At 46.9% G+C, this 25,613-nt stretch overlaps 8 protein-coding genes across 8 annotated transcripts; 5 read left to right on the forward strand and 3 right to left on the reverse strand.

Annotated features, from left to right (window-relative positions):
* Window positions 1-907: 907 nt before the first annotated feature.
* Window positions 908-1,072, forward strand: COCSADRAFT_76096 (uncharacterized protein; the record flags this gene model as incomplete). Its single annotated transcript, XM_007697154.1, has 1 exon — window positions 908-1,072. A coding segment is annotated over one exon (165 nt), but the record flags the coding sequence as incomplete, so codon positions are not given.
* Window positions 1,073-1,896: 824 nt separating this feature from the next.
* COCSADRAFT_342428 (uncharacterized protein) lies at window positions 1,897-2,312 on the reverse strand (the record flags this gene model as incomplete). Its single annotated transcript, XM_007697155.1, is given in 2 exon segments — window positions 1,897-2,084; window positions 2,103-2,312. A coding segment is annotated over 1 exon segment (171 nt), but the record flags the coding sequence as incomplete, so codon positions are not given.
* Window positions 2,313-4,539: 2,227 nt separating this feature from the next.
* Window positions 4,540-6,141, reverse strand: COCSADRAFT_167161 (uncharacterized protein; the record flags this gene model as incomplete). The annotated part of the gene is made up of 2 exons (XM_007697156.1): window positions 4,540-5,439; window positions 5,494-6,141. 2 exons carry the CDS (start codon window positions 6,139-6,141, stop codon window positions 4,540-4,542), a joined length of 1,548 nt encoding a protein of 515 aa, XP_007695346.1.
* A 1,631-nt stretch (window positions 6,142-7,772) lies between these two features.
* COCSADRAFT_167162 (uncharacterized protein) lies at window positions 7,773-9,956 on the forward strand (the record flags this gene model as incomplete). The annotated part of the gene is made up of 2 exons (XM_007697157.1): window positions 7,773-9,264; window positions 9,310-9,956. 2 exons carry the CDS (start codon window positions 7,773-7,775, stop codon window positions 9,954-9,956), a joined length of 2,139 nt encoding a protein of 712 aa, XP_007695347.1.
* Window positions 9,957-12,562: 2,606 nt separating this feature from the next.
* On the forward strand, window positions 12,563-13,003 carry COCSADRAFT_22385 (uncharacterized protein; the record flags this gene model as incomplete). Its single annotated transcript, XM_007695910.1, has 1 exon — window positions 12,563-13,003. The coding sequence occupies one exon, from the start codon at window positions 12,563-12,565 to the stop codon at window positions 13,001-13,003; it is 441 nt and encodes a 146-aa protein (XP_007694100.1).
* A 121-nt stretch (window positions 13,004-13,124) lies between these two features.
* On the forward strand, window positions 13,125-13,310 carry COCSADRAFT_78139 (uncharacterized protein; the record flags this gene model as incomplete). Its single annotated transcript, XM_007697158.1, has 1 exon — window positions 13,125-13,310. A coding segment is annotated over one exon (186 nt), but the record flags the coding sequence as incomplete, so codon positions are not given.
* A 4,869-nt stretch (window positions 13,311-18,179) lies between these two features.
* Window positions 18,180-19,662, forward strand: COCSADRAFT_76336 (uncharacterized protein; the record flags this gene model as incomplete). The annotated part of the gene is made up of 3 exons (XM_007697159.1): window positions 18,180-18,389; window positions 18,441-18,498; window positions 18,551-19,662. 3 exons carry the CDS (start codon window positions 18,180-18,182, stop codon window positions 19,660-19,662), a joined length of 1,380 nt encoding a protein of 459 aa, XP_007695349.1.
* Window positions 19,663-22,805: 3,143 nt separating this feature from the next.
* On the reverse strand, window positions 22,806-25,235 carry COCSADRAFT_177828 (glycoside hydrolase family 92 protein; the record flags this gene model as incomplete). Its single annotated transcript, XM_007697160.1, has 4 exons — window positions 22,806-23,226; window positions 23,283-23,375; window positions 23,440-24,214; window positions 24,266-25,235. The coding sequence occupies 4 exons, from the start codon at window positions 25,233-25,235 to the stop codon at window positions 22,857-22,859; spliced, it is 2,208 nt and encodes a 735-aa protein (XP_007695350.1). The 3' UTR covers window positions 22,806-22,856.
* Between the last annotated feature and the right edge of the window lie 378 nt (window positions 25,236-25,613).

Consider the following 25,613-nt stretch of genomic DNA (forward strand, 5'->3'; position numbering starts at 1 on the left):
TGACCACAACGAGAGTAATAATGAAATCCATCCATCCTTATATCCTCATTGCTTCCAGTCCTGCCATCACTGCCATCACGACTTTTCCGTTGCTTGGCCTGATGTCCTGATGGCTGCCATCAAAGGATTGCTGCCATCACATACTAGCGTCTGACGGTCGTCTTGGCGTGATGTCAATCACGTGATCCTCGCCCCGCGATGATCATTACCTTCTGGCGTGGACGTCCATAGGCCTTCAGCCATCTCGTCACTTGTCAAGGAGAGAATTCTTCTTGTTACTTGTAACAGTTATAAGGAACTATATAACGCCTTACTTAAGAAGATACCTAATAGCAGTCTAAAGTATAACTAGCCGGAACTAGCTAAAGTAGCTAAGATAGCTAAGTAGATAGAAACGCTATAATAGTAATAGTAGTAGTAAGTAGCTAGCTAGTAGTTTAAGCCTAATAAAGTAGGCTCTGACGAACTGTTAAATGACAAACGAGAGTACTAAGATATAGTTTTAAAGAATCGAATATATATACCTCTATATATAAGATTAAGTCTTATATAGGAACTATATGAGTTCTAAGAGTATAGATATATAGAAATTAAAGAAATAGTTAGACGACTAGCTAAGGTGTTTATAATACTACGTATGCGTATAAAGGTATAGGAAATACTAGATAACTATTTAGCATATTACTAGAACAAGCCTAAGAGATATAAGCTCTACGGCCTATTATAATCTCTATAGCCACTATCTAGACTATAGATAAGTGTAATAATGGACTTTATAGTGAAGCTCCCGAAATTATTAGAACTAGGATTAGCCTAATTTTACAATATAATCTTAGTAATTATAGACTGATTAACTAAGGTAGTAAAATTTATACTTATAGAAGAGACTATTACAGTAGATAAATACGCGTACGAAGTTACTAAAGTACTAGTGTTAGAGTATAGGATACCTAAAGAGTTTATTACTAATTATGATAAACTGTTTACGTCTAAATACTGGAGTATATTCCTAGTAAAGTTAGGTGTTAAGAAGAAGCTTTTAATAAGCTTTTATCTGGAAATAGATAGCTAGATAGAACGTACGAACTAGATATTAGAATAGTACCTACGGATGTACGCTAATAAATTATAAGATAACTAGGTAGAGTTATTACTAATAGCGCAATTGGTCTATAATAGTATAAAATTAGTAATAATAAAGTATTCGCCGCACTACGTAAACTACGGATATAAGCTAATCGCTTACTAAGATCTAAAGGATATTAAAAGTATTACAGTAGAGGTAGACGATAAGGCGAAGCTTATGCGAGAATTATATAAAGAATTAAGTAAGAATATAGCTTAACGGAACCTTATAACATCTAAAATAGCGAATAAACTAAGGATTAAGGGACTAACCTTTAAGAAGGGGGATAGAGTTTTCTTATTAAGATAAAACCTAAAAACTAAACGACTATACAGAAAATTAGACAACCTCTAAATAGAACTATTTAAAATCCTAGAGGAAATAGGAAAAGTAAACTATAAGTTAAAACTCCTATAAGGTATACGAATCTACCCTATCTTTTATAAGAAACTCCTAGAACTAGTACCTCTAGATACTAAGCTAGTAACAGATATAGAGCTTAAAGACGACGAGTATAAGGTTAAGGAAATTAAGGACCTGTGGAAAATCGGTAGTTAGTGGAAGTACTTAGTTAAGTGGCAAGGATAGCCTGAGAGCTATAACACTTAGGAACCTAAAGGAAATCTAACAAACTATAAGTTACTAGTACGTAAATACCACTAGAAGCACCCGGAGAAGCGAGGGGCAAACCCTTAGAGAAGAGAAAGGAATAGTTAAAAGAAGGATTATAGAAATTAGCCTGTAACTAGCTTAGGTTAGTCAACGGTCCGGATAGCGATAGTTCGATAATAGGAAGGCCCGTACTACTAGGGGCTGAGCTCCCCTCAGCCTGCTCTTTTGCACGATCTTAGATAGTAATTATCGCAAGATTACAACGCGTAAAGGCACACTTTCTATTCTTTACCTCTAGAAGTTTACGGCGCAGGCGAGACGCCTTAGCAGCAGCTAGAGCCTGACGCTCTTTAGCTTAAGTAACCTCTAATTCCTTACGCTCCTGCTCAGCCTGCACTTCTTCCTACTCTTTTTCAGAAATAAATAAACTACACTTAGCACTAACTAAGATGCACCCAGTATAACAGCTAGAGGACGTTTTAACGAAGTAATGAAGCTTCTTCTCCTTATAACGCTTATAACGAAAATCTATTTTAAAACCTTTCTCTTCCGCTCGCGCAGCACGAGCACGTTTCTATTTAGTCGAAGTCTAGGCACGGGGAGTATAGGGCTTTTGGACCTTAGGTATAGTTAGAAAGGCTAGAGTTAGGAAGGGACGGTTATAATAGCCTAGGGCCTACCGACCTTATATATAGCTAGCGATTTAACACGCGGCATGGTAAAACGATAATCTAGGGTATTAGGATAATACGCCTAAGAGGGGGGATAATGTTATAAGTAATAAGAAGGATTCTCTCCTTAACGAAGGATAGAAGGCAAGGAGCCTATGGACGTCCACGTCAGAAGGTAATAATTATCGCGGGGCGAGAATCATGTAATCTAGCATCTCGCCAAGACCAGATATCGCGCTAAGAAGACAGATGCTAGAACATCTCGAGATGCCAGGACATCTCGAACATCTCCAGATGCCAGGGCACTTCGAAGATGCCATAGATGTCAGGACTGGAAGTAATAAGGATATAAGGATAGATAGATTTTATTATTACTCTCGTTGTGGTTAACTTAAATTATACTTTCTTACTAGTTACTTAACTTTATAAGATTAATACTTGTTAGTCTATTTAATATAGATTAGGAATTGTTAAACCTATTGTTATCTATCTTTTAAGCACGCCTACTCTACTGCATCGCCAGATAACTACCTCACGGCGCTATTCACATATCCTTACTCGCCCTAACCCGGATCGAGCTTAGAGAAGTATCAGCACCCAACCCCGTGTAACAATATCTAACTAAGTTATATATATATAAAGTTTATATAGCCTAGTATACTATATATAGAAACTGTAGTATAATATCTATTAAATAAAAAGAGATTACTATTTTTAGTTTTTAGTTTTTTTTCTCTTATTTTTTTAGTTTATTTTAGCTAACAAAAAGGCTGACTTACAGTCACGTGACTACCCTATACTAAACTAGGACATCTTGGCTTTAAAATGCATTAACCCGTTTTAGGATAGCTTGTCTAGTTATTAAGTAATAAATGTTTAAAAACGACAACTTTTTGGATTTGGACTTTTTTTTGTCACCCCACTGTAGCAATATGGAAATGATTGATGACATGCCAGGCGAAATGTGTAGTTCGAAGTAGAGAGCATCTAATGCCAAATTCCAGATGAAACGGCCATCTGGGCGACGACATGTCCTCAGTTGCTCGTCGGAGGACCAGTAGCACATTGCGTGAGCATATACACAAGCAAGCACAGCCGGCGAAATGCGAGAGCGTGTACTGTCCCGGGCGAAGAAGTCTTCATGGAGTATTGGGAAACATGCGTTTCCTTTGGTGCGATAGACCATGAGCAATGCGTCTTGGTGGGGCTCCAAGAGCTTCACAATCATCTGCAGCTTGGCTGAGGAAGGGTTCGGGTCTATGGTCAGGCCCACAGGCCTCTTCCTCACGCGCATGAAGACGACAGGCGCCGACGCAGTGCCAGGCAGCGCGGGTCGAATAGCTCGCTCTCCTTGTGTCGCGTGAATGCTCGACAGATAGTCTTGGAGAAAATGACTGTCTGCGGCTGTGGCCGGGGCCACAATGTGTGGGTTGTCCTCATCATTGGCGTCGAATGCTGCCTCTGGAGCCGCACCGAGGCACAGACTAGGAGATGTTGAAATGGCGACGGAGTTGGCGTCGACGATGGACGGCCGCGGGTCACGTGTTCGCATCGAGGCCTGAGATGGCGACTGGGGAGGGTAGCGCGAGCTCTGCTCAATCTGTCCGTCTCTCCACGTGCTCTGTACTGAACCATTCCGCGGTGGTCTGACACACTGTGTCTGATGCGTTTTGCACATCAGGCAGACGTGCTCCGCTGGCTCATACTTGCAACGAGACTTCCGCCGGCGGCAAGGGTTACACGCAGGCTGGCTCCGGCCCTTCGCAACGCGGCGCGTAGGAGATTGCATACTCTCTGAGAGCTGCAAAAACAACCAGCATTCAGCTAGGTGGATGCGACACGGAGAAAGCCAGAAGGTGTTCGAGGCGAGGGGTGGGCTAGCGGTAGTGTACGTATTTAGTACTCGGACTCCGCTCCGAGGAATTTGGTTGTGCGCGGCCCGCGGATGGATTCATGTGCCTGTCAACCCACGTCTGGCTTATTATAAAGCTAAGGTGTCGTTGTAGACTAAGCTACTTTGTCTATAGCGATAAAGAAGAAGCACTAAATAACAAGGGTCAATCACTAGAAGAAAATAGGGTAAAGAACATCGGATATTAGCCTCTGGGCTGGTGGCTTGATTGCCTAACACTAGCTAGTACTAGAAGAATCGTTCTTTCCTGGCCACTCCTTTACCCAGGCTTCTAGTTGTGCAAGTATTTCATGAATCACCTTTCGAACACCTTCGTTAAGACGGCCATTCCGATAGTACAAAGAATCACTGCAATGATAACCACCAGGCACAATCCAGGTAGGAAGCTGCTCTGTGCTCTTGAGGGGACCCTCGGGACGATTTTCCGCTGCAACCGTGGCTGATCTCCAATAATCGTATTCTCCATTGACAAGTAACAATCGACTCGTGTTTCCAATATTCCAACCACCCCAATACTCATTGAACTCGTCCGCAGTACGCAAGCCGTATGCCTCACCATGAGGACCTTTGGGAAACAGCATATCGCACATGTGGTACCCATACTCGACGTTGAGTAAGCGGCTGATGAGTGTTGTAACACCTTTGGGTGCACTTGCCGTCCGGGCGCTGAATGGTTCATTGCATGAAAGCCAGAGATACTGTCGGTTCCATGGATTTCCAACGCTCATATCTGTATAGAACGGGTTGTTGGGGTCATAGGACTCATCGCAGTAAGTACTGTTCTTGCTATATAGTCCAGGGTAGTATTTCTCGCCAAAACTTGCGCAGAATCCAGGTAGCTGGTAATACTTCATCCATTTAGTCCAGTTTTCTAGTACTTTCTCAACGCCCACTCCTTCAACACCAGGAAGCTTGGAATGGGTATAATTTCGAGTTACTGGGTCCCAAACACCCTCAATAGCATCACAACACATATAACTGTTCATCACGTCCGGTGCGGTGAGAAAATCGAACTGCATAGAGTACCTAAGCTCAGGGTTCTGACTGAGCTGGTTTACGAAATCGTCGTTGTGAGTCAGATCTTGGAGACCGAAGCTGGCTTTGAGGGCGTCAATCTCCTTTTGGGAACCATTTAATAACACACTGTCGATATGTTCGGTCGCTTATGCTACGTCTTTTGTGCAGTTCTTCGGTCCTGTTTTCAGGAAACTATCGCTTTGCCTCCAGAAATCTTCCTGCTCCTGTACTGCGGCGCCTGTCACCCAATACGCCCAGAAAGTACCAGGTAGCTTTGTTGCAATATCAATAGCGATGACACCACTGTATGAACCACTAGTGAGTACCCATGGCACATCTGACGCAGTGCTATTAGCAGCGAATGGCAGCTTAGCATTCTGAGCAAAGTTGACAGTATCGCGCATGGCTTGATCGAATGTGAGATATTTTAGGTTTGCAGTGGTCAGTTCTGAGTATGGCGAGGACTCTCCGTAATATCGATTTTCGAGTAATATGTATGCTGCTCCAAGATTGTAAGTTGATTGCTCCTGGCTAAAGTAGAACTCTATGGAACTATAATTCCCGTACCAATCAACGAAAGGAGCCGGATTGGTTTCACTAGGTAGAAAGAGTACAATAGGAGAACCATGGCCTTTCCAGAATTTGTTGCTCCAAGAATAGCGCATTTTGAATGTTCCAAGGCTGGGGTTATGGTGATCAATTGGCTGCTCGAAGTAGCCCACACCAGGATTTCCGTCAGTGCCCTGAGGCGACTGCCTTCTTCTGAATCGCGATCGTCCTTGTGATTCTGGCCCACCTAGCATGTCGACTAGTGATAGATAGAGAGCCCTTAGGGCGAATAGCGAGACTGGCAGATGCCAGGTAGAGAAGAAGACAAAGAATAGCCGGCATCGTATTGGCAAATATTTTCATTGCTTTAAAGCCAGTCTGAACCAAAGAGAGCAGAGAGTTTCTATTTAAGAATATCTGACCGCTTCATTCTGGCTAAATCGACCGTTGATGGATAGGTACGGTGCACCTACGGCATCGGGATAACTAACCCCGTCGAGTCCATTCTAAATTCCCGCAACATTGGAGCTACCAGGATGTGGTATGACGGGTACTATTTTGGCTGCTCTCGGATCTCCGGAGATTGGGCCGGCCGACTAACTTGTGTGCAAATATGTAGACAATGCTGACAATCATAAGGTTTAAGGGCCTGTTCAATTGCTCCTTATCCGTTTGTGGCCAGTTTAAGCTTGTTTTGGGTTAGATCTTTGCCAGGGGCTCGTGGCTAGTGCGGTAACTGGACTTACTGTGTATCTGAGTTGTGTTCGAAAACAAGGGTCTCAAACCTCTCTCGGCGTGGTCCTATTTATACGTCATGTGCCCCGCTGTAGATGCGTTCAAAGCAACAATTGCTCGAATGAATGGCGCGACTTTCTACCAGACCATAAACACACATGGGAAACACATTCGCAGTCGTTTTTGTGGTCTGCTCGAACTCGGCTACCATTAGAAGCCGGCAATAGGGAGGTTAGGTGCAGTGAATTTCACCCAGTTTATTATTATTAACGAATTCAGCTGTAGTATAATCACATACTTGCATGGAACTGTGGTCGATTCCATTTCAACACCCGACATTCGGCAGGGAGTCTGCCACATAACGAACGAGGTGTCTTTAGAAAACACCTCTACTTCTGCTTCCGCATACTTATATACGTATAAGAAGTTGTACAAGAAGATGAACATGAAAATTATTGAGTAATTACTCTTTACTCTCATGTATAAGTGCGATATGCTAACCCTGCGCCAGCAATTTTACTTATATACCTAGCACTGCGTAAACGAAGATACGCTAATACTACTAGTATGCTCTATTACTTTTATTTATTTACTTTGTATTGGCTTTATACAGCGTGCAGAAAATGGTAAAAGTAGAATTTTCTACCCACACACTAGCGATATTTTGAAATACACGGGTGTTTAGAGAAAAAGACTTTTCCTTTGCTAAGACATATCACGTGGGTGGCTGGTGCTAGAGGGGGCACTGAAGGCGCCTACACCAGTACCCCAACCAAGGCAGCCTGGGCTCACACCCCTGGCATGACTCTGAAATCTTTAGAGACACGGCTGAAGTTATTGCTTCCGTGGCCTTGCAAAGGCTGCAACAGTACCCAAGGCTCACATGCTTCAGAGAGCCCTCTTCGCTCACACAAACAGAATGGACGCCTCAGTGGTTGTATAAGCTCATTTTTGTAAGTACTCATGCAGGTGGTTTGGCGCATCACGCGCACAGACACGGTAGTACTCAAGCCTCAATAAGCCACCGTGCCAAGCACCGTGTCCAACCAAATGCGGCTGAAGCGCTGTCTGGCCGAGGTCACTCATGGAGGGGTCATACAACAGTCACACGCCTAACGTCACCGTGAGCGGACGAACTTAGAGAAGCACCATGTCAAATTACGGCTCAAATACACAGCCTGGCGGTTACCAGGGCGCACCACAGAACTACGCCCACCAACAGCAGCAGTATGGACAGTCGGGCCACACGCACAAGACTGGCGGCATTTTTGGGCAGATGATGAGCCAGGCCGTCTCCACTGGAAAGCCCATGGTGGGTAAGTTGGGACAGACATTGAGCTCGAAGCTTGGAAACAAGCCCGCCCCTAGCCCTCCTCAACAGCTGCAGAGTTACCAGAACTACCAGAGCCACCAGAACCCGCAAGGTCAAGGCCATGGCTACCAACAGCCGCAGGCTCAGACATACAGCCCTCAACCGCAACAGCAGCAGTGGCAGCAGCCTCAACAGCAACAACCAGCTCCGCCGACGACCTCTTACACTCCTGTACAGCCTTCACCATACCAGCCAAACTATTACTATGGAGGCTCGACTGCTGCTCCGACAAGCCAGAACAACTACTACCCACAACAGAGCCCTCCCCCTCCACCACCAGTGCAAGCGCCTGCTGCACAACAGCCACTGAGCGCGCCAGGTTACAACACATCTGAATATGTGCACGGGCAGCAGGGCCAGCTCGGACAGACAACCGCTATACAATCCCAGCAATACTTTCCGCATGGGCAGCAGAATGTATATAACAGTCAGGAAACTGGCTTTATAGCGGGAGGCCAGACTGGGTTTCAGGCACAGTCGGGATATGCTCCTACGCCGCCAGTGCCACCGCATCCAAAAATCTCACCACCAGAATCAACAGTATCTCCAAGTCAACAGCCGCAATGGGAGTATGCGCAGGGTCATGCTACACATATTGGTCAGCAACAACAATCATATCCACCTGCGCCAAACACACCATCCCAACAAGAGCTGCAACATCAACACCAACCACAGCCGCCAAATCTGCCTGTATCAAACACGCCATATCAGCAAGAGCAAGATCAACAGCAACAATGGCATAACATGCCACCTGCCAGTCCAGGTAATCAGGTGGCGAATCCAATCCCTCCATCAATAAGCCCTCCACTGCAGCACAACGATGTACAAGGACATATGCCACCGAATAATATCACACATACGCAACCATCTACGCCAGCCCCCGAAAGCTCTGTGTCTCCAGCTGCGCCCACTGAATTCACCGCTGAATTACCCACCGACTTGGGAAGCTTGAAACTGGGAGATTCGCCTGTTGGCACGAAAGCGGCCAATCCATCCTCACAGTATCTGGCGCATAGTCCTTTCACGCAGGCTGCTTCACCACCCAACGTTTTTACAGTTCCCCCGCGAAAGGTCAGTGCCAGCAGTGTGCCGCTTGCAGATCCTTGGAGTTTCGTAGACCCAGTCACGGAAACCCCGACTCGAGAATTTTACATCTTAGCTGATCTGCTGTTTGATGCCCTGGACCGAAATTTCGAGCCACGAAACTCTGGTTTGTTGGAAGCGCCCAAAATTTTGGCAAGTTGGGTTGATCTGCCTGAGGATGCGCGCAGTAAGTCACCTGTAAGGCCGTCCACGATCCGCACTGACATAGTAGAACTTTACTCATACAATGGATATACGGCCCTTGCGCATCAATTTGGACTTGAAGCTATCCCACACGTCATGGTTCCTGTACAACCTCACTTGGCGCCCATTTGGAATTTTGATGAGCAGGCGCATGCTGAAGAGCTCAAGATATCAGAAGCGCCCTCTGCTACATCATCGTACGCAACATACATGCCAGCCCTCAACCGCGCTGGCTGGTACAAGTTCTTCTTCCTTGAGATTATGCAGAATCCCGACGAGATTTCCACGCTCATGCCAGCGCTCTGCGCAGATACGTACAAGCCTGGGGTACTCAATCACCCCGACTTGAACAAAAGGAACAAATCCGAGGTTCAGGCCCTGCGATCACGCGCCGAGGAAGTGCAGACACTCGCGATCAAGCGCGTAGGCGACGAGGCGAGGACCGCTATGATGCTTGACCCCAATATTCCTGTATCTAGTGTGGTTCAGGCTGGGGGATCTCCGGCGGCGTCTGGAACGCTAGAGCCCGGGTCGCCTGAGGATATAGCCGTGCGAATGCATCGAATTCAAGCAGAGCGGCAGTTCAATGACATGGCTGTGAGAACAGTACTTGGTGCAGGTATTACGTTTGGACCAGCAGGTGGCTACTCAGGCGGATATGCTAGCTTAGTGTGATAGGTGGCTTTGGCAGACGCGTTTCGCATAAGTGGAAGGCTGTAGCGCATTGCTATAAAACCATGGGCGACTGAACAAGCACGTTTTGGTTCATTTGGAAACGGACACACTGGTATTTGGTACATCACCAGATCTGCCTTGGACTGTTAGCGTTAATTTGGCGTGAGAGTTTATTTCGATGCCTGGCATGGATCAGATGGATTGCGAAACACGGCGTTGGTTGAGGTGGTGGTTTAGCAACGGGTGCAAGTGGCGCGTACCTGCTGTAGTTGGTCCCTCCAATTCATAAGCAAGACTCTGTTTCGACGACGCATAAGTGTTCAACTCCAAAGGCCCATCCCTCCTCCGTACATATTCCATGCATCGGTCCATCGCTTCATGTAAGGTTCAGCATGTCTGAGCTCCGGCTACCATGATATCTACCTTCATCCAAGAACCGCGTGGCATCCTTGGCGTGGCCCTGTGTCGGCCTCCCAAAATGGCATTGTTACAGGTACCAGGCACAATTTCTCGACTATTGATTGATAACGTGACATTCCAAGGTTGGCATCAGTGTGGAGTAATGCAAGGCTCCTTCCCTTTCTGCTCTATCTGTACAAGAATTACCGACCAGCGTTTGTGATCCGCATCATGGTTATAAACCCCTAGGGTCCCATGAACTCCAGCCAGTCTGCCGAAATTCCATGTCGTAACCTCGACGCGTCTGTTGGTATTGTACATTCAGCGTTAAACGCGGTGGATGCTTCTAGCGTTCAATTAATCGCATTTGTCAAAGTTATTCCTTGTCTGTTCATCTGAATTATTTCCCTTTGTTGACTCACGGACCTTGACCGCCGAGGATTGCTGTTCGCAAACAAGGATGCATTTGGTCCAAAGTTTTATTATCTACAAAGCTCCAAAACTATTTTTCGAAGAGTTCAAGCATCATTACGCAATAAAATGTGTCCCTCTTGTTCAATCCCTTGGAAATCTTTCTGCGCCTCCGGAGACTAACGTTCGAAGATTTATCCAGCTTCCGATAGCCTACACCCGTTCGATGAGACCTCTTAAGTACAAGCAACGGTTTGGAAGGCCCCGTTATCAACGCAACGAGATCAGCCACCAGCACAACATTGTGAAAAGGATCCACAGGTTCTAGGCTAGGAGCCAGCTGGCTATATTTTTCTTTCTTAGCATCTACACCTAGTGTTTTACACATGCTTAGTATGGTAGACATTAGCTTACACAATTTTATATCACGCTATGTTAGCCTCTAAAACCAAAGTAGCCGGGTATTGCCTATAGAATTCCAGCTAAACCGTCTTGCGCCATGCTAAAGGCACTGCCAATACCCGAGCACTCCGAAGAAGAAATGTTGATAGAATTGGCTGCGGAACTGCTGGAGAGCTAGGGTTATAAGCTAGTTCTAGTCAGGAGCTGTCCCAAAAGCGTTCAGCCCGTCACAATCGCTATCGAACAGTAACAATAACAGCGATAGAATTGAGGAGTTGAAATACTTGTTCAGGGCCTGCTCTGTTCTCCGTTTTCCGATTGCGTTTTCGATTAAGAGGTCACTGTTTACTTGCAATATTTCCGAGAGAATCAATATTTGCGGTAGGGCAGCTAAGGTCAGCACAGTGATCCCCAAGATTCTTGGAATCGGCATAGCAACCACCAGTGACATACTTACGTGGTAGGGAGTGGGGTGTGGGGAATGGCCCATATTGGGTACGGATAAAATGATGGCCAAAGTCAGCAATGCCACGTCGCACATCCTGGGCAGGCTCTCGCCTTTGTCTCGTTTAGATAAATGATAGAGATAGTATACATAGTGTCAATCTCTGCCATCATGTGGTCAGACGCAATACCACCCAAAGAAGCCGCGCCCGTTGCTTCTGCTCCTTCGTCTGCGCGTGCACCTGGCCGTGGGGGTATGCAAGACTTGCTTGTCAGAGCAGCGACTGCGCCGAAAACGAATCATCGATCGCGACTCACTGCAAGACACGTACAAACATGCGACAGATTATCCAAACTCCTGAAGCCTGTTTGTGCATGCTAGCCTAGGGACAAAATGATGCACTTATTATTGACCTGCTGCAGCACAACGCCGAATTGAAGCGACAGCGCAATACCTTCAAGCGCTGCTACGATGCTATCGCTGTCGCTAAGTAAGTACATATCGGCTTGCGCCCTGAGGGGAGACGCTTGCTCGAGCCTCGCCAGGCCGACGACCCCTTAGCTACCCACAACAACACCATTCTCGCACCAAACTCTCAACGATCCCTGACCAACTTTGACAAAAGTGCACTCTGGCCTTTCCTTGTACGGGTCGCGCAACCTTGCCCCTTTGAACGATAGATTCGATATGGTGAAGTGGTTTTATCTAGTGACATTCGATCTAATCGGGCATTTGGCTTTAGTCGGATCCTTTGGCTTCCTGGAGAGGTCTGATGAAGGTGGTTTAATTCGCAACTTATTCTTTTTTATTAAAGCTGAGGCCTGAATTCGAGTCGCGCACAGCTACCCGCTTCTCAAGTGGCTAAGTATTCTGAATCATGACATCGACGCATTTGATTAAAGCAAACGCCGCATAATGGAATCTGGCGCACGCTGTGACTACGAAGAAGATGAACGATCTTGAGCAACAAGGTCGTGGCGATTTTCTTAATGATATGGTTCAAAAGCGCAAACAACCAAGTGGTCTGAACGATTTGGAGACCATTGTCAACGCGGACATCCTCATAGGTGCTGGTGCTGAGACATCTGCTATCAGAATGACTAGGACCTTGTTTTGGCTTCTCAGAAGTCCAAAAGTCATAGCAAAAGCTCAAGAAGAGGTCAGATCAAAGTTCTCTAGCCAATATAAGGTCAACTTCGTCACATCGACGTCCGAATTACCTTTCATGGTATCCCCTTTCACAGAAGCGATGTGGCGCCACCCACCCTTGCCGATCACACTCCCAAGAAAGACTCCCGAGAACCAACGAACCATAATACGTGACAATGAATTGCCACCCAACATGAGAACCTACTACGCTCGTTCCGTTCACACGTATACTGACTCGTGATCAGGTTGTCGCTGGTGTCAACCAGTACGCCCCATATCTAGAGAAGCGCAACTTCCACCGGCCAGAAGAATACCTTTGCCCGCGATGGGACGAAAAGGTCCACCGGAACCCAAAATGAGAATTTCATTTCGACAACCGACAAGTTCTGCAGCCTTTCAACACCGGTCCACGGAACTGCATCGGCCGAAATCTGGCGCACAGCGAAACTCGTATCTCGTTGGCATTGTTGTTGTACAGCTTCGACATGGAGCTCCACCCTAAAATCGAGGATTTGGATAAAAAAGAAGACGTGGTTTTGGTGGTATAAGCCAAGGATGTGACCCAATATCTCTGATCGAACTATGTAGCTTGGACGGTTGCTTAGTTGTCGTGACACGCACGGCATGTGCAACGGATCATATACGAGGAACCTGAGGATAGAACAATTCACCGTGAACTATCGTTCTGTTTGTATTACAACCTGTAATGTACTAGACATTCAACAGTAACGTAAATGAATTTCGAAACGTACTCGTGGGCTAGCACGTACCATGAAATTAGACTGTTCTACATGTATCCACATCAAACATCATGTGAGACGCCCCAGCATCAGTGATAATTCCAGGAAGATTGCATCCAAAAAATTGGTTGGTTGATTGGTTGGTTTTGGGGGGAGAGGCATTGGTACTGTTGACCATCTTCGAGTTACCATCCGTAGACGGTCACCTTCGTCACAGTATTGATCTAGTCGCAAGACTCGCCTGATGTCTGCTCTGATTCCACATTCCGATCAGGATTGCAAGTTGTGTTGCCATTCTTCAGCTTCATCTAATAGCGTCGCAGCATTTGGGCCGTGACTAGGGAACAGTTCGTGCATAACTCCTAATCGCGCGAGGGAGCCGCACGAGATGATCAATCGAGCCGATTTGCGTGTTGAGTGACTCAGCTCAGGATCCATCGCTGCACCTATCATTGTGTTTCTATTACTCGTGTATTGCCACCAAGTCGGAAATAGCCCACCCTGTTGAAATGCGCAATAGCCATACATACGTAGAGCACGCGTTAATAACAAGCCATTCAGTGCGCTAGGAAAGTACTTCACAGTCATAGAAAGTAACCCCATGCTTGCTGTTCTGGCTTTTACATTCAGAACGACAAGTTCAAAGCACTTTCAACATCCACAAGAGACGAGGTAAACCCAGTAGTCTTGACCAAGATCTAAATATGGTTCTCGGTGCATAGTATTTCTCTCTAGACAGCAGTACTATGTCGGGACACAGTAGAAAGTAGCTCATTGTTTTCTTCTAGAGAGAATTATTTGTCTTCAGGACATCGAATCGAATACGGTCTTCATAGTGGTAAGGCTTTTGGTTGATCTTTTAAGCTCGTATGGTATGGATCACGGAAGAGATCCAGCATCGTTCTGTTGATGCTTTCCTGTTACCTTTCGATGTATTTGCTGCATCCGCTTCACTTATTCGTGCTGTCTGTGTTTTCAGTGCTGCGCATCCTCAGCTTGTGCGGACCATCTGTGCTCACGATTGCACTTTAACTTACCCTCAGCGGCTTCTGCCCTCAAAGCACGCTTCGCTCGTGTCTCTTTTCACTCCTTATATATTGCGGCTTTTATCTCGTTATCAAAGGCTACAATTGCTCTGCTAGGCTCGCCGTATCCTTGAGTATAGTAGTGCTGGAAATTTAGTGACCCGGCTTGCACATCTTCAAGGAAGTTGTGCAGCGCAGGCTACTCCACGGTATAAATTCGCTAACTGTTAGGAGTGTAATTCTATTCTCATTCATAGGTAGCTATAGGCTAAATAATCAAAATCTTCTTTAAATATTGGGCTAGGAAAGCGCCTGACGTGTGCTACCCATCTCAGATATCTACGTACTTTGTTTCTTTGCCAGAAAACCCCTTCTTGTCTGAGTTAAATGTAGGACGGTGTGCTTCATCTCGTTTAATTGTGCAGGGTGTACAATCCGCCAAATATTTTCCTATCGCTACATCCTTTAGTTGTCATTATGATGTTTGCCCTGTCCTGATGTACGCTAGCGCGCACCCATGACTCTGGGTGATATAGCTAGGATCTCAGGTTATATGCCCGCTACATGGCTGCAAGGCGAACTATCAGTGTACAGTCCTCACGACCTCGCGGACTGAAGACAATTGAATCACACTATGAATCGCAACAGCAAGCCTATGCTATTACTCTATATTCGCATGAGGAGCTGTAGCTTGGCGCGCAATAGCTCGATAAGAAATTGTAGGTAAATAATTCGTCTTCGTCAAGAACATCATTAGCAGGTTGGCCAGCAATTAACAATGATATGATGGGCAAAATATTGCATGGTATTTTCGGAATGAATCGCCAGCGGGAAGCAGAGAATGTATCAGATTTGAGAATTCGATTGCCCGATTGCGAGTCTTGTGGTAGGGGGTTCTGTCCGGTATCAGGCTGCGCTGCACTTTAGAGTGGTGAGCATGCTTGTGCGTCGTTCATATTCTAATTGACCCCATAGTTTCTCTACAAAAAGATCTAGCATCTCATCGTTGCCTCGGAAGAATAAAAGAGCTGCAGTGTGCATGCGACGAAGGCAGACCCAGAGTACGGGAGGATACCAATTTCTATCTTCAGGGCTTCAAAAGTAGAAAGGCAGATCATCCATAAGGATCCAGATGAACTTCAAAGATACCGCTGTCTGCAGCTTCTGCTGCCACTAAGAGGCATCCCTCGAAGAAATGGGAGAGATGTTTCAAAGGGGACGAACAATGGGGTAAAATTGCGGGGTACTGCATGCTGGGTGAATTTGCTGAGACTCTCTGAAGGCAGCATTCTCTATAGAAGCCTCCGCGTGCGACTTTCCCTCGGTGCCGGCGCACGCACGCCACATGCAGGAGGCCGATGACATGCCGTTAAATGGCTGCCAGGATACACAACACGATATCAAAAAGCTGCTGTGAAAGTCTGGGAAGGGGTTTCAATATGTGGAGCTGGGGAAAGTGGAGCTGGCTCTGATGGTTCACTAATGAAACGCGGAGAGTTTTGAACGTACATATTTGAGCAGCAACTCCCATGGTTCCAAAGCGGTGGCAAGGTGGCAAGAGTCGCCCGGCATTGCAAATGTTGAGGATCGCCAACATAGAACCATGGCTATGCATGGCGAACGTCCGGTAGAGGAAATCCGAGAAATTTCAAGGCATCCCACAAGATCATAGCTCTAGTGGCGGAAGAGGCTCAGGATCGGATGTTGAAAAGTGCGTGCCTCGGAACGAGCACTTCCTGCAAGCACACTCGAAAGTCCCCCGAGTACGGCTATTCATAATCAGTGGGTCTACATGTTCAGTTTCCCTGATTAATCGCGATTGGTGACAATGACTGTCGTGGCGTAAAGCACAACTTTGATAAAGATATATCTGCCCGGCATTAAGTACGAAGGGTTCGGCGCCTCTTTGTCTGGCGTTTATTTAATACCTGATTCATTTGGGCGCTGATTGGCGCTGATTGATCGTTGATTCCTGTTTTGTATCCGTGCGAAGGCCAGAAGGACCCACAAACGAGTCAGTTCCGAGCACTATCGAGAAAGTTGCCTTAAGTTTGCAAAGGCCTCGGTAAGTCTGGGAATGGATGTGGCAAACTGAGGGCCTGTTCATTTCTTCGTTCCCCATTTCCGTTATATCTTCGTTCTGGGGTTAGCACTTCAACAAGGGAGGGCTGGCTAGCGTTGCACCTAGGCTATCTAGATTGGGAATGGAAACGGAGGGGGTGTTCAATTACTGAAGCTCCGTTTTATAGTCACGTCGGATCGCGTAACGGGCTACTTCAACAGAACTGGCAGCAAAATGGAGCTTTCAGCTCCAGTTAGAGCTTTGGTGGTCCAGGTAAAAAAACGGCGCTCCGTTTCGCCTAATATAAAATGCAAGAAAGATTGGCGAATTAGCACTTAATAGGGCTTTATTTTTGTTTTACGCGCGTAAAGCCGACACAGTCTAGCGTTGTTTTAGAGTAGCCAGACCCGCATTTTTCGAACACGACGACATTTTCAGCTTGTTTTTCTCAGACAGAGTTGAGATAGTTACCAGATGAGTTTGGTAGCCGGAAAACGGAGATGGAGGTGAACAGACCCTGAAGCGGTAAGCTGCAAGCCGTCGTGTTAGCAACGGTTGCGTGCACGCTAGCTTACCGCATCGACCTTTGGAGCTGGGTTTGCCCCACCTGTCCTGTCATCACGTCCCTCTTCCCGCCCTGTCGCCCTGTCGCAATGACAGCGTGACATGTAAAACCACTCTCGCAGCTCGGCTAAGTGGCACTAGGATCGTGGCAGCCTGAAACTACTGAACGCCTGATGTAGGTATTTCCGATGGCAGGGCCTGTGAGAGCCATCACCAAGCATAGCGAAAGTTGGCTCGTCTTGGAAATGACATGCATGAAGTGGATCACATTACAGCCGGGACAAAACGGGTTATCAAGTACATGAGTAGTTGCATTCCCAACAAGTTGCAGTCATCAAGGGGTCTCGGGAATGAGGGAGAACGATAACTATGGACGAGCTGCACGGGCCTCGCACGTGGTAACGGGCACTAAGATGACGCCAGTGGCCGAACGTTGGCCCGAGCTAGACTTTTGTTCATTCCCGCGTGAGCAGTGCCTGGTTACTGGTTCCACTTGTGCCTATCTTGTGATTGCGCGGTCAAATCGCCCAATAGTCACAAAGGATGCGTGCGGCTTCGCGGCATGCTAGTCAGAAACATAGCGCTCGGACTCATATTTGAAAAAAGTAAATGCACCGTGCCGGACAATTACTAGCATGCCTATGTCGGATTGGTACGTACCCTGTTGTCGATTCATGCACACGTTCTTCGCAAGCCCCCAGCTGCATTGAACCATGATCGACGAGTATGCCCCGCCTCTCTCATTCCTGTTTGTGAACACGAAATGAAGGACGGAATGACCAAAGCTGCTGTACACGTACTGGCTTCGGCGGAGAGCGAGCCGTTGAAAGTATGCTTGCATGCTTCCGCTTGACGATTGTCTTCAGTGGCGGCCTTGCAACTCTTATGACATACTAATTTTGCTGAAATAAACGAATATAAGCACTTGAAACACAGACCATCTGTGCATAATAACTCAGTGCTCCAACGCAGAATCTCAATGCTGGCTACGCTCCCGATTTGTTTACCTAGTTGACGTTCATCAATATGCCTGGTGGCACGAACCCCCCATTGAGCGTTATAGCTTCGTGGCCGCCTCCGAACTATGACAATCCAGAAGGAAGAGGAAGAGTGACGTCCAATATCGCATTCGTCCTAACGCCAATTACCTTCTTTACCGTTTTCTCAAGACTGTGGGTTCGATTCTATATGCAACGGAATGCTGGTTGGGATGACTGGTTCATGGTTATTTCTCTTGTAACTTGCCTATTGTTCCATGACATTGTTCATTCACTTACTGTCTCACAGCCACTCGTCATGACTTTGGCTATTCTTATCCCGTGGAGTAAGATTTCGCCCTATGTTCGTTCCAGTTCACAGCTAATTCCTCATAGCTGCAGACAAATATCACAGCGGAGTGCATATATGGGATGTCGACCTCACCTTGTTTGAGACCCAAAGAAAGCTCATCTTGGCCATAGAGGTCCTCTTTGTCCTCGGCACAGGCCTTGTCAAAGTTTCCATCCTACTCTTCTTCCGTCGCCTAGGATCGCGCGGCACGTCCAAAACCTTTAGAATCACCACCTGGGTCGCAATTGGGTTCCAAGTCACGACCACAATTGCTTTCTTCATAAGTCCGCTTGTTGGATGCAGGCCTATCTCTGCATACTGGGAGCAGTCGAACGTCATCAACATAGCGCTAGGAAAAAAATTCAACTGCAATGAGGAGGGCGCTTACATGACAGCTGCTGGCGTCATTTCCACGATGCAAGACGTAATCTGTGCTCTACTGCCCAACTTTATCTACTGGAAGGCTAAAATCCCATTTCGACAAAAAGCAGCCTTGATGGCAATATTTGCCACTGCTTATGGAGTAGCAGTGTTTGGGGCTTTACGAACCTATTCAACTTGGGTTCTTTTCTATGAGACGTACGATATTTCCTGGCAAATCTGGGAAATTTGGAACTGGACCCTCCTGGAACTTCATATTGGTGTAATTTGCGCAAATACGCCTGCTCTCAAGGTCTTCGTGAAGCGGTACCTCAACGTCAAATCTTTAGTGTCCAAGAGCCATGGTTCTTCACAAGCGAAATCATCGCAAGCAAAATCGTCGCAAGCAAAGTCATCGCAAGCAAAGTCATCGCAGACGGCGAGGCAAGCGAATAGCACACCCTCAGGAAAATCCAGAGCAAAGCTAGCTTTGTGGAAAAATTCCTTCGCGAATCACGGATACTATTCACAACCAACACAACTATCCGTTAATGACCAAGGCGGTGTGCAGATTCGCGAAGAATCGAATCAGGATATCTCGAATAATTCCAAAACATCCAGGGATTCAAATTCAAATCACGAACACTATACAAATGATGATGTTGAGATGGGAATACTCAAAAATGCCGCATCCTACCCGAGTCAGCCTCCAGAGGCGCATAGAGGTAGTCGCGGCTTGGTGTCTTTATATATGTACGATAGTGAGTTAGAGGACGAAAACATGAGTCAAGGATTTCGACACATGCGAATTGAAGTATAAACTCTTTTGCTAAGACTGGAAATGGATAACGAAGTCATGACACTTTGCACTATCGAATAGCGCAGTGTTCAGTGGTTTCTATGACATTGTGAATGCTGACTAGTACGACCGAATATCGCATCTTGTTCCACTAGCTTTGCCATACAGAAAGCTACCAACGCAGAGGAGTATGGCATACTAGACGATAGCCCATAGGTCTGAACACAAAGTCAGCTACTCAAATGAAAGCCGTGACATGATAAAGTATGCCGTGTAACTGCCCTTTAATGGATCTGTCATGATTTGCATTCGAGTCACTTCTCTGACGCATGCGCCTCCACGACAATCACTTGCATGAGGTACTGTGTACAGCCTGCTGGTGGACCTGGATTTGGCCTAGCGCTGGCGCGGAAATCTTCCCCAACGGGAAGCCTTGAAATAAAAACTGATGTCGTCAGCCTTTTGATGACTCGGCATTTAAATAATAGAACTAGTCGACAATTTGAGCCCGGCCAGGTTCGTGGTAGTCATTTTCATATTCCTAATCTCGGCACTAGCTCCCATGTTTTGTCAAAGCTGTGGACGTAGGAAATAGCTACAATGGTCTCTGCTCGCTAATACATAGCATGCTTTCAGTCCTTCGATGCAACCTCCCTTAAACCCCCGATTCTACAAAATACTGTGGATACAATGTAATGGCACGGTACAGAGTTCAACTCGTCTCACACGCTCACTAGTTGCAGTGATGAGAAGATAATCATGCCGAACATCAAATGTATAAATCTGTTACATCCAGCCAGTACATTGGCTACGACCGCCAGAAGTGGTGCTTTAGCGTTATCGTCGTATCGACCCTTTAATGCTACTATCCACATTTTCTAGCTGTGAGTGTGCACTACTTCTCGCGTACGCAAAATTGAATCACGCAACAAGATGGACCACGCCAGCGAGCAAATTCCATAGTAGAGGACCAAAATTGGTTGTACATCCGCATCTCAGAATACTGTTACGGTCAAGTTCCAAGCTTGTCCATACAACGTTGAAAACTGCACCTGCTACCAGCACATCTGTAGCACACTGAGCAATCCTGTAGCCCATGTGAAATAATTCGAGATGTGAATGCGGAGCAGGGTGCCGCGCGTGTCATTTTACGCGCCCTTTAATACGCACGTTGGGTCATTATACTCAAGTAATCTTGTTGGCGAGATTTATGGTGCGTCCAATGCGATTAAGAAATTTAGCCTTGGCTGATAGACCGAAAGCAGCGCCATCTCAGCGATGCTCGGTGCGGTTGTTCACAGTATTGTTGGCATGAGGTCTAGCACGACAGTTGCAGAATTGAAGTTCGCCAGTATGTGCAATGCAATATTGTCCAGGGTGCATTGCTCATGTTGGTGGCAGATGTACAAGAGCTGTTAAGCTTCTAGTGAAGAAAGCGGGGTTGAGTAGGCAATTTTGTAGTCTGTAAAGGTTGTGGTGCATGTCCCTGTCGATGCTTCGGTTAGGCATGGAGCATCAATATTCTCGTCTTTCTTGGAGCGAGAAACTCGATCTCAACCTCGACAACCGTTCCACAGACTTCATGCCCTGGTGTCATGGACCATTGGCTGCCTCCGCCAATTAAACCCAGTGCAGCCTTCAAAAGGTTCCTAATCCGAGTGACGGAGTTCAGCGCCTCGGACCTTGACCAGCATCCGTGTAGGTCCAGGCTTCGGGATTGGTATCTTTTCCACTATCATATGGCCGTTTGGGCCAGGTCCATAAAAAAACGGCCTGCTTTCATCATCTTGGGCAGCCGGGATTGGCAATTATTTCTGGTTGATGTAGCTCTGAAATCCAGTAGAAAATATTGAACTCGTAGCCTGGCAAACTTTACTGTCCGTAGCTGGCAAGATTATCGATTGTATGGCAAGTTACACTGGAGAAGGGCAAGGCCGACAATGACGTCGAGGACGGCGAAGTCTCCTTCGGCACCATTGTATCGCAGCTGGTTTGCGAGATCCAGGGTCCTCTTTATTGCAATTCCGCCATCATAGCCAAGATGGAAACAACACCAGGTCCAGGAAATACGTAGGCCGTAATCGCGTGCGTATCACTTGTGCCAAGGATTTGCTAGCGCCTATAACTACCAAAGTCGGCATACTTGTAAGAGGTGAATATCCAGCTGAGTTTCATTACCACATCGCAGGACTTGACGTGAATGAAAAGGTCCGAATGGTCGAGGAGGTAAAGGACACGTAGGAACTGCTGCCATCCCAGCAACAGAGCGCCGCGCTCATGAGCTTCATTATTGACGCGATAAGCAGCGATCATAATATAAACGAGGGCAGCGGATTGCAGCGCGTTGCTGCACCTTTATGCGACCAAGACACGAATAATGAGGATACAACGTCTCAAATAGCCGTTGGCATTGTCTTGCACCCACTGGGAATCAGCGGCACGGGTGGCGGGGTCCTACATGCGCAGGAAAGGCTAACAGCACTGGATGCAACTTGTGCATTCAGCGGCTGTGCAACATGGAGCGGGGGGGCGACGTTGTCGATGCCGGGGTTATTTAATTTATGTTGGGTTTGATGACTGGGTTAAGGGCGGCATCGTTTTGGTCAGAGGTCGCTTGATGGTTGTTTACATGATTGGTGCCGTTTACACTCGAGGGGCCACGCCCGGCACAGCTGCTGCAATTCATATTGGCCAGATGATTGAGGGCGTTGATGGGCTACTGTAACGTGGCTTCTGTGGTGTCAAACATTTCTCTATTTGCATGTACACCCCCCTCGGGGCTGCTCAAGGGCGCGGGAAGGCCAGCGGCAGCGACAGCCGACTAGTGGCGCAGCTGTGCGACGCAACAGCGCCTCAAGCCTGTCCAGGCGGCCTGTCACGTCCGATTGCCACACAATGCTGTCCGGGGAGGTCTGCCGGACGGCAGCGGTAGTAATAGCAGAGATGGTGGCGTTGGTGGCACAGCGTTTGCGCGCAGGGCCTGGCGCATACTTAGGCGCACAGCAGATCAGCGAGCCTGTACCTATTGCTCGCACTCGTTGTTGCCCAAACACTTTGTCTTGCGCTCCTTGTACTCGAGGCTGCGTCCGAATCAGCATTTTTTAGACTCAAGAGTAGAAGTGTGGGTTAATAGCGTCCTGGCCGCTGCTCATCTGCACTTGCATCGGTACTAGTATTAGTCTTATTATGGTTTCAAGAGATTTCCTACGATATTTTTAACCCAAGTTTCCTGGACTAGGTGGCACATCACCTTTCTCCCACACTACAGGTTCCTTGCCAAGATCAAATTCGATGGTACCCCCCTCATGGAAAACGTCATCATGGTTGAACCAGTTTCTATCCCACTGAACTCCATTGATCTTCACGCCTTGAACATAGAAGCTATCTTCGGCAAGCCCATTCGCCGTAATTCGCAAGGTCTTATCTCTACTAATCGTCATGTTGATATCGCTAAACCAAGGCGACTCGAGAAGGTACACTGGCTGTGTTACAATTGGGTAGAGACCCAGCATTTGCCAGATCAGCCAGGAATTCAAGGCCCCGGCATCTGAGTTACCAGGCATACCGTTCGTGGTATTGCGGAAGCTGAATAGGTAGTGAGCTTACACCTCTTTGGAAGCAAAGCGAAGCTGAAAACATACTATTGTTTGGCTTGTAAGCGCGATTGATTCACTGACTTCCACTGTTTGTTGAGATAGTTATATAGATAAGGAGTAGCAAAGTCTGGTTCATTGCTAAAATATCAATTAGCATTCCTTCGAGTCGTAGGTCGTGGAAGCCTGAAAGCCACTTTCTTACCCGATGTTCATAATAGTATTGATTCCTGCACCGTTGGGCCCAAGGTCGGCTTGGCTAGTGTATGGAATAAAGATATAATCAAGACGCTCCTCAAAACCTTTAGGGCCGCCCATCTTCTCTATCAGTGTCTTCATGTCGTGAGGAATCGTGAAAGAGTATTCAAAAGGTGTGCCTTCGTAAGTGATTGACGACCATGAGCAAGCGCCACATTTTGCTGGATTGTAGTCAGTCTGGTTGAATGTGCCATTCCTGTCTTTTGGAGTAAGAAAGCCACTGAAGTCTTTCGAAGTGTTCACGCTATGTGTACTGGGATCCCAGAGTAATTGCCACCCGGCCGATCGCTTCAAATACATTGACACGTCGCCAGGCTTTTCGCCCTTTGCTACTTGGCTCAGAGCAAAATCATTTAGGGAATACTCAACAGTTCGTGATATACTTCTGGGCATAGAAGAGCTGACGTATCCGTACTGTAGCCAATCTCCGCCTGCACCTCGCCCCTCTTTGTTGCTGCCATTAGTAGGCACTTCGGCATTTTTCACCATAGCAGCATAGCCGTCTGCCCAATTGATTTTTCCACGGAGACCCTTCACATAAGCATCTGCGAGCACGTTGTCAGAATTGCTGCCGCCTTGTACTAGACCGTTGTCATTTCCTGAGCGCCCATCGGGCATGTAACCTTGATTTCTCCAAATATCGATAAGTGAGCGAATTTGGGATTCATATGCATCGGTTTGAATCAAATGGGAAAGGCTTATCGTGTTACGAAAAGTATCCCCTGGCCAACGTGGTTAATACGCGACAAGAAAAGTTGAGATAGTGAACCCACATAAGCAGTAGAAATCATCCCAGTACGGTTCTTCCGATTGCCAGAGGGGATTTTCGCCGGTTCGATTAGATGGGATGAGATGCATGAAGTAGAGCGATGAATATAACAGCGCGAGGTGCTCTTGGTTGGTGTTATTTCCGGTATCCACCCGAATCGTACTGAAAACTTCACGATTCCATTCCTCGACTGCTGCATCAACTGTATCCTGTATATCCCAGCTCTTAATCTCTTCATCTTTGAATCTACAGGCTTTTTCTTCTGAAATGAACGATATCCCAATCTTGGAACGAATCGTCGTCTGAGTCCCTTTCCATGTAAACACCGCTCCAACGCGTGAACCTTGGGGGGTGGTCATATTTTCTGAGACAAAAACCGGCCATGGGAGAGGCTCTGGGTTCATCGCATTGAAACCAGGGAACTGGTTACGGCCAGCGAATGTCTCCGCTTCATCCGGGGCTGTCTCAAACTCGCCACAGAAATAGACTGTATACGGCGCACCCTCATTGAATCCTCCGGCATAAGTTCCATAACCTCGATAGCTCTTGCGATCTTGCGAGATCTTGATCTCGCCCTGATGGAACGTTTGAGTACAATATCCTCCAACAACATTTGGAAGATAATGCGACACATCGACAAGGATATGTTTCTTCTTTTCTTTTGGGAACTCGTAATGCAACACTCCTGCGTGTCTTGTTGCGCTCAGTTCCGTTGTGACACCGTTTTTTAGGCTCGTCCGGAAATATCCAACGCTTGCATGGTCTTGCCCAACACGTTCCTGCCAGTACGTGCGATTATCCAAGAGATTGACCGGTGCTTCAATGTTTGTAAGGGGCATTTGCGAAATAACGCCGTACTTTGAACACCCTCCTGTGCCAGACTCATGCATCATCGAGAAGCCCGTGATGAGGCCATTTGGCGTGTATCCACCTTGCAACGCCGCAATGCTCGTGTTCTTGACGTATGTATCCATTGTCAATTTGACCACACCATACGGCACCGCCGCTCCCACGAAAACGGCACCACCGCCAAAAGTGTAATTTGGTATTGGCCCTTCAGTACCCCAGAATGGATTTACATACTGTGAATAGTTGAACTGGCTGGCCGCAAGCGGCGACCAAGCTAATAGCGCAATTGTCAGTTTCCGCATCACAATGTAGGCGTGGAGTAAGGTTAGGAGTGAAGTTTTTCTTCATCATGCTCGAGGGGTTTTGTCCGAGGCTCGCGGTTAAAGGCACCCTGATCTATTCCACTTTCGTACTTTATTTAACCAACTTTGAAAATCTTCGGGGAACATTACCGCGAAGAGTATTATGCGCGCTTTTCCCCACACTATAGAATTTTCCCCACA

The sequence above is a fragment of the Bipolaris sorokiniana genome (assembly GCF_000338995.1).
Source record: "Bipolaris sorokiniana ND90Pr unplaced genomic scaffold COCSAscaffold_1, whole genome shotgun sequence".
In the NCBI taxonomy this organism is placed as follows: domain Eukaryota; kingdom Fungi; phylum Ascomycota; class Dothideomycetes; order Pleosporales; family Pleosporaceae; genus Bipolaris; species Bipolaris sorokiniana.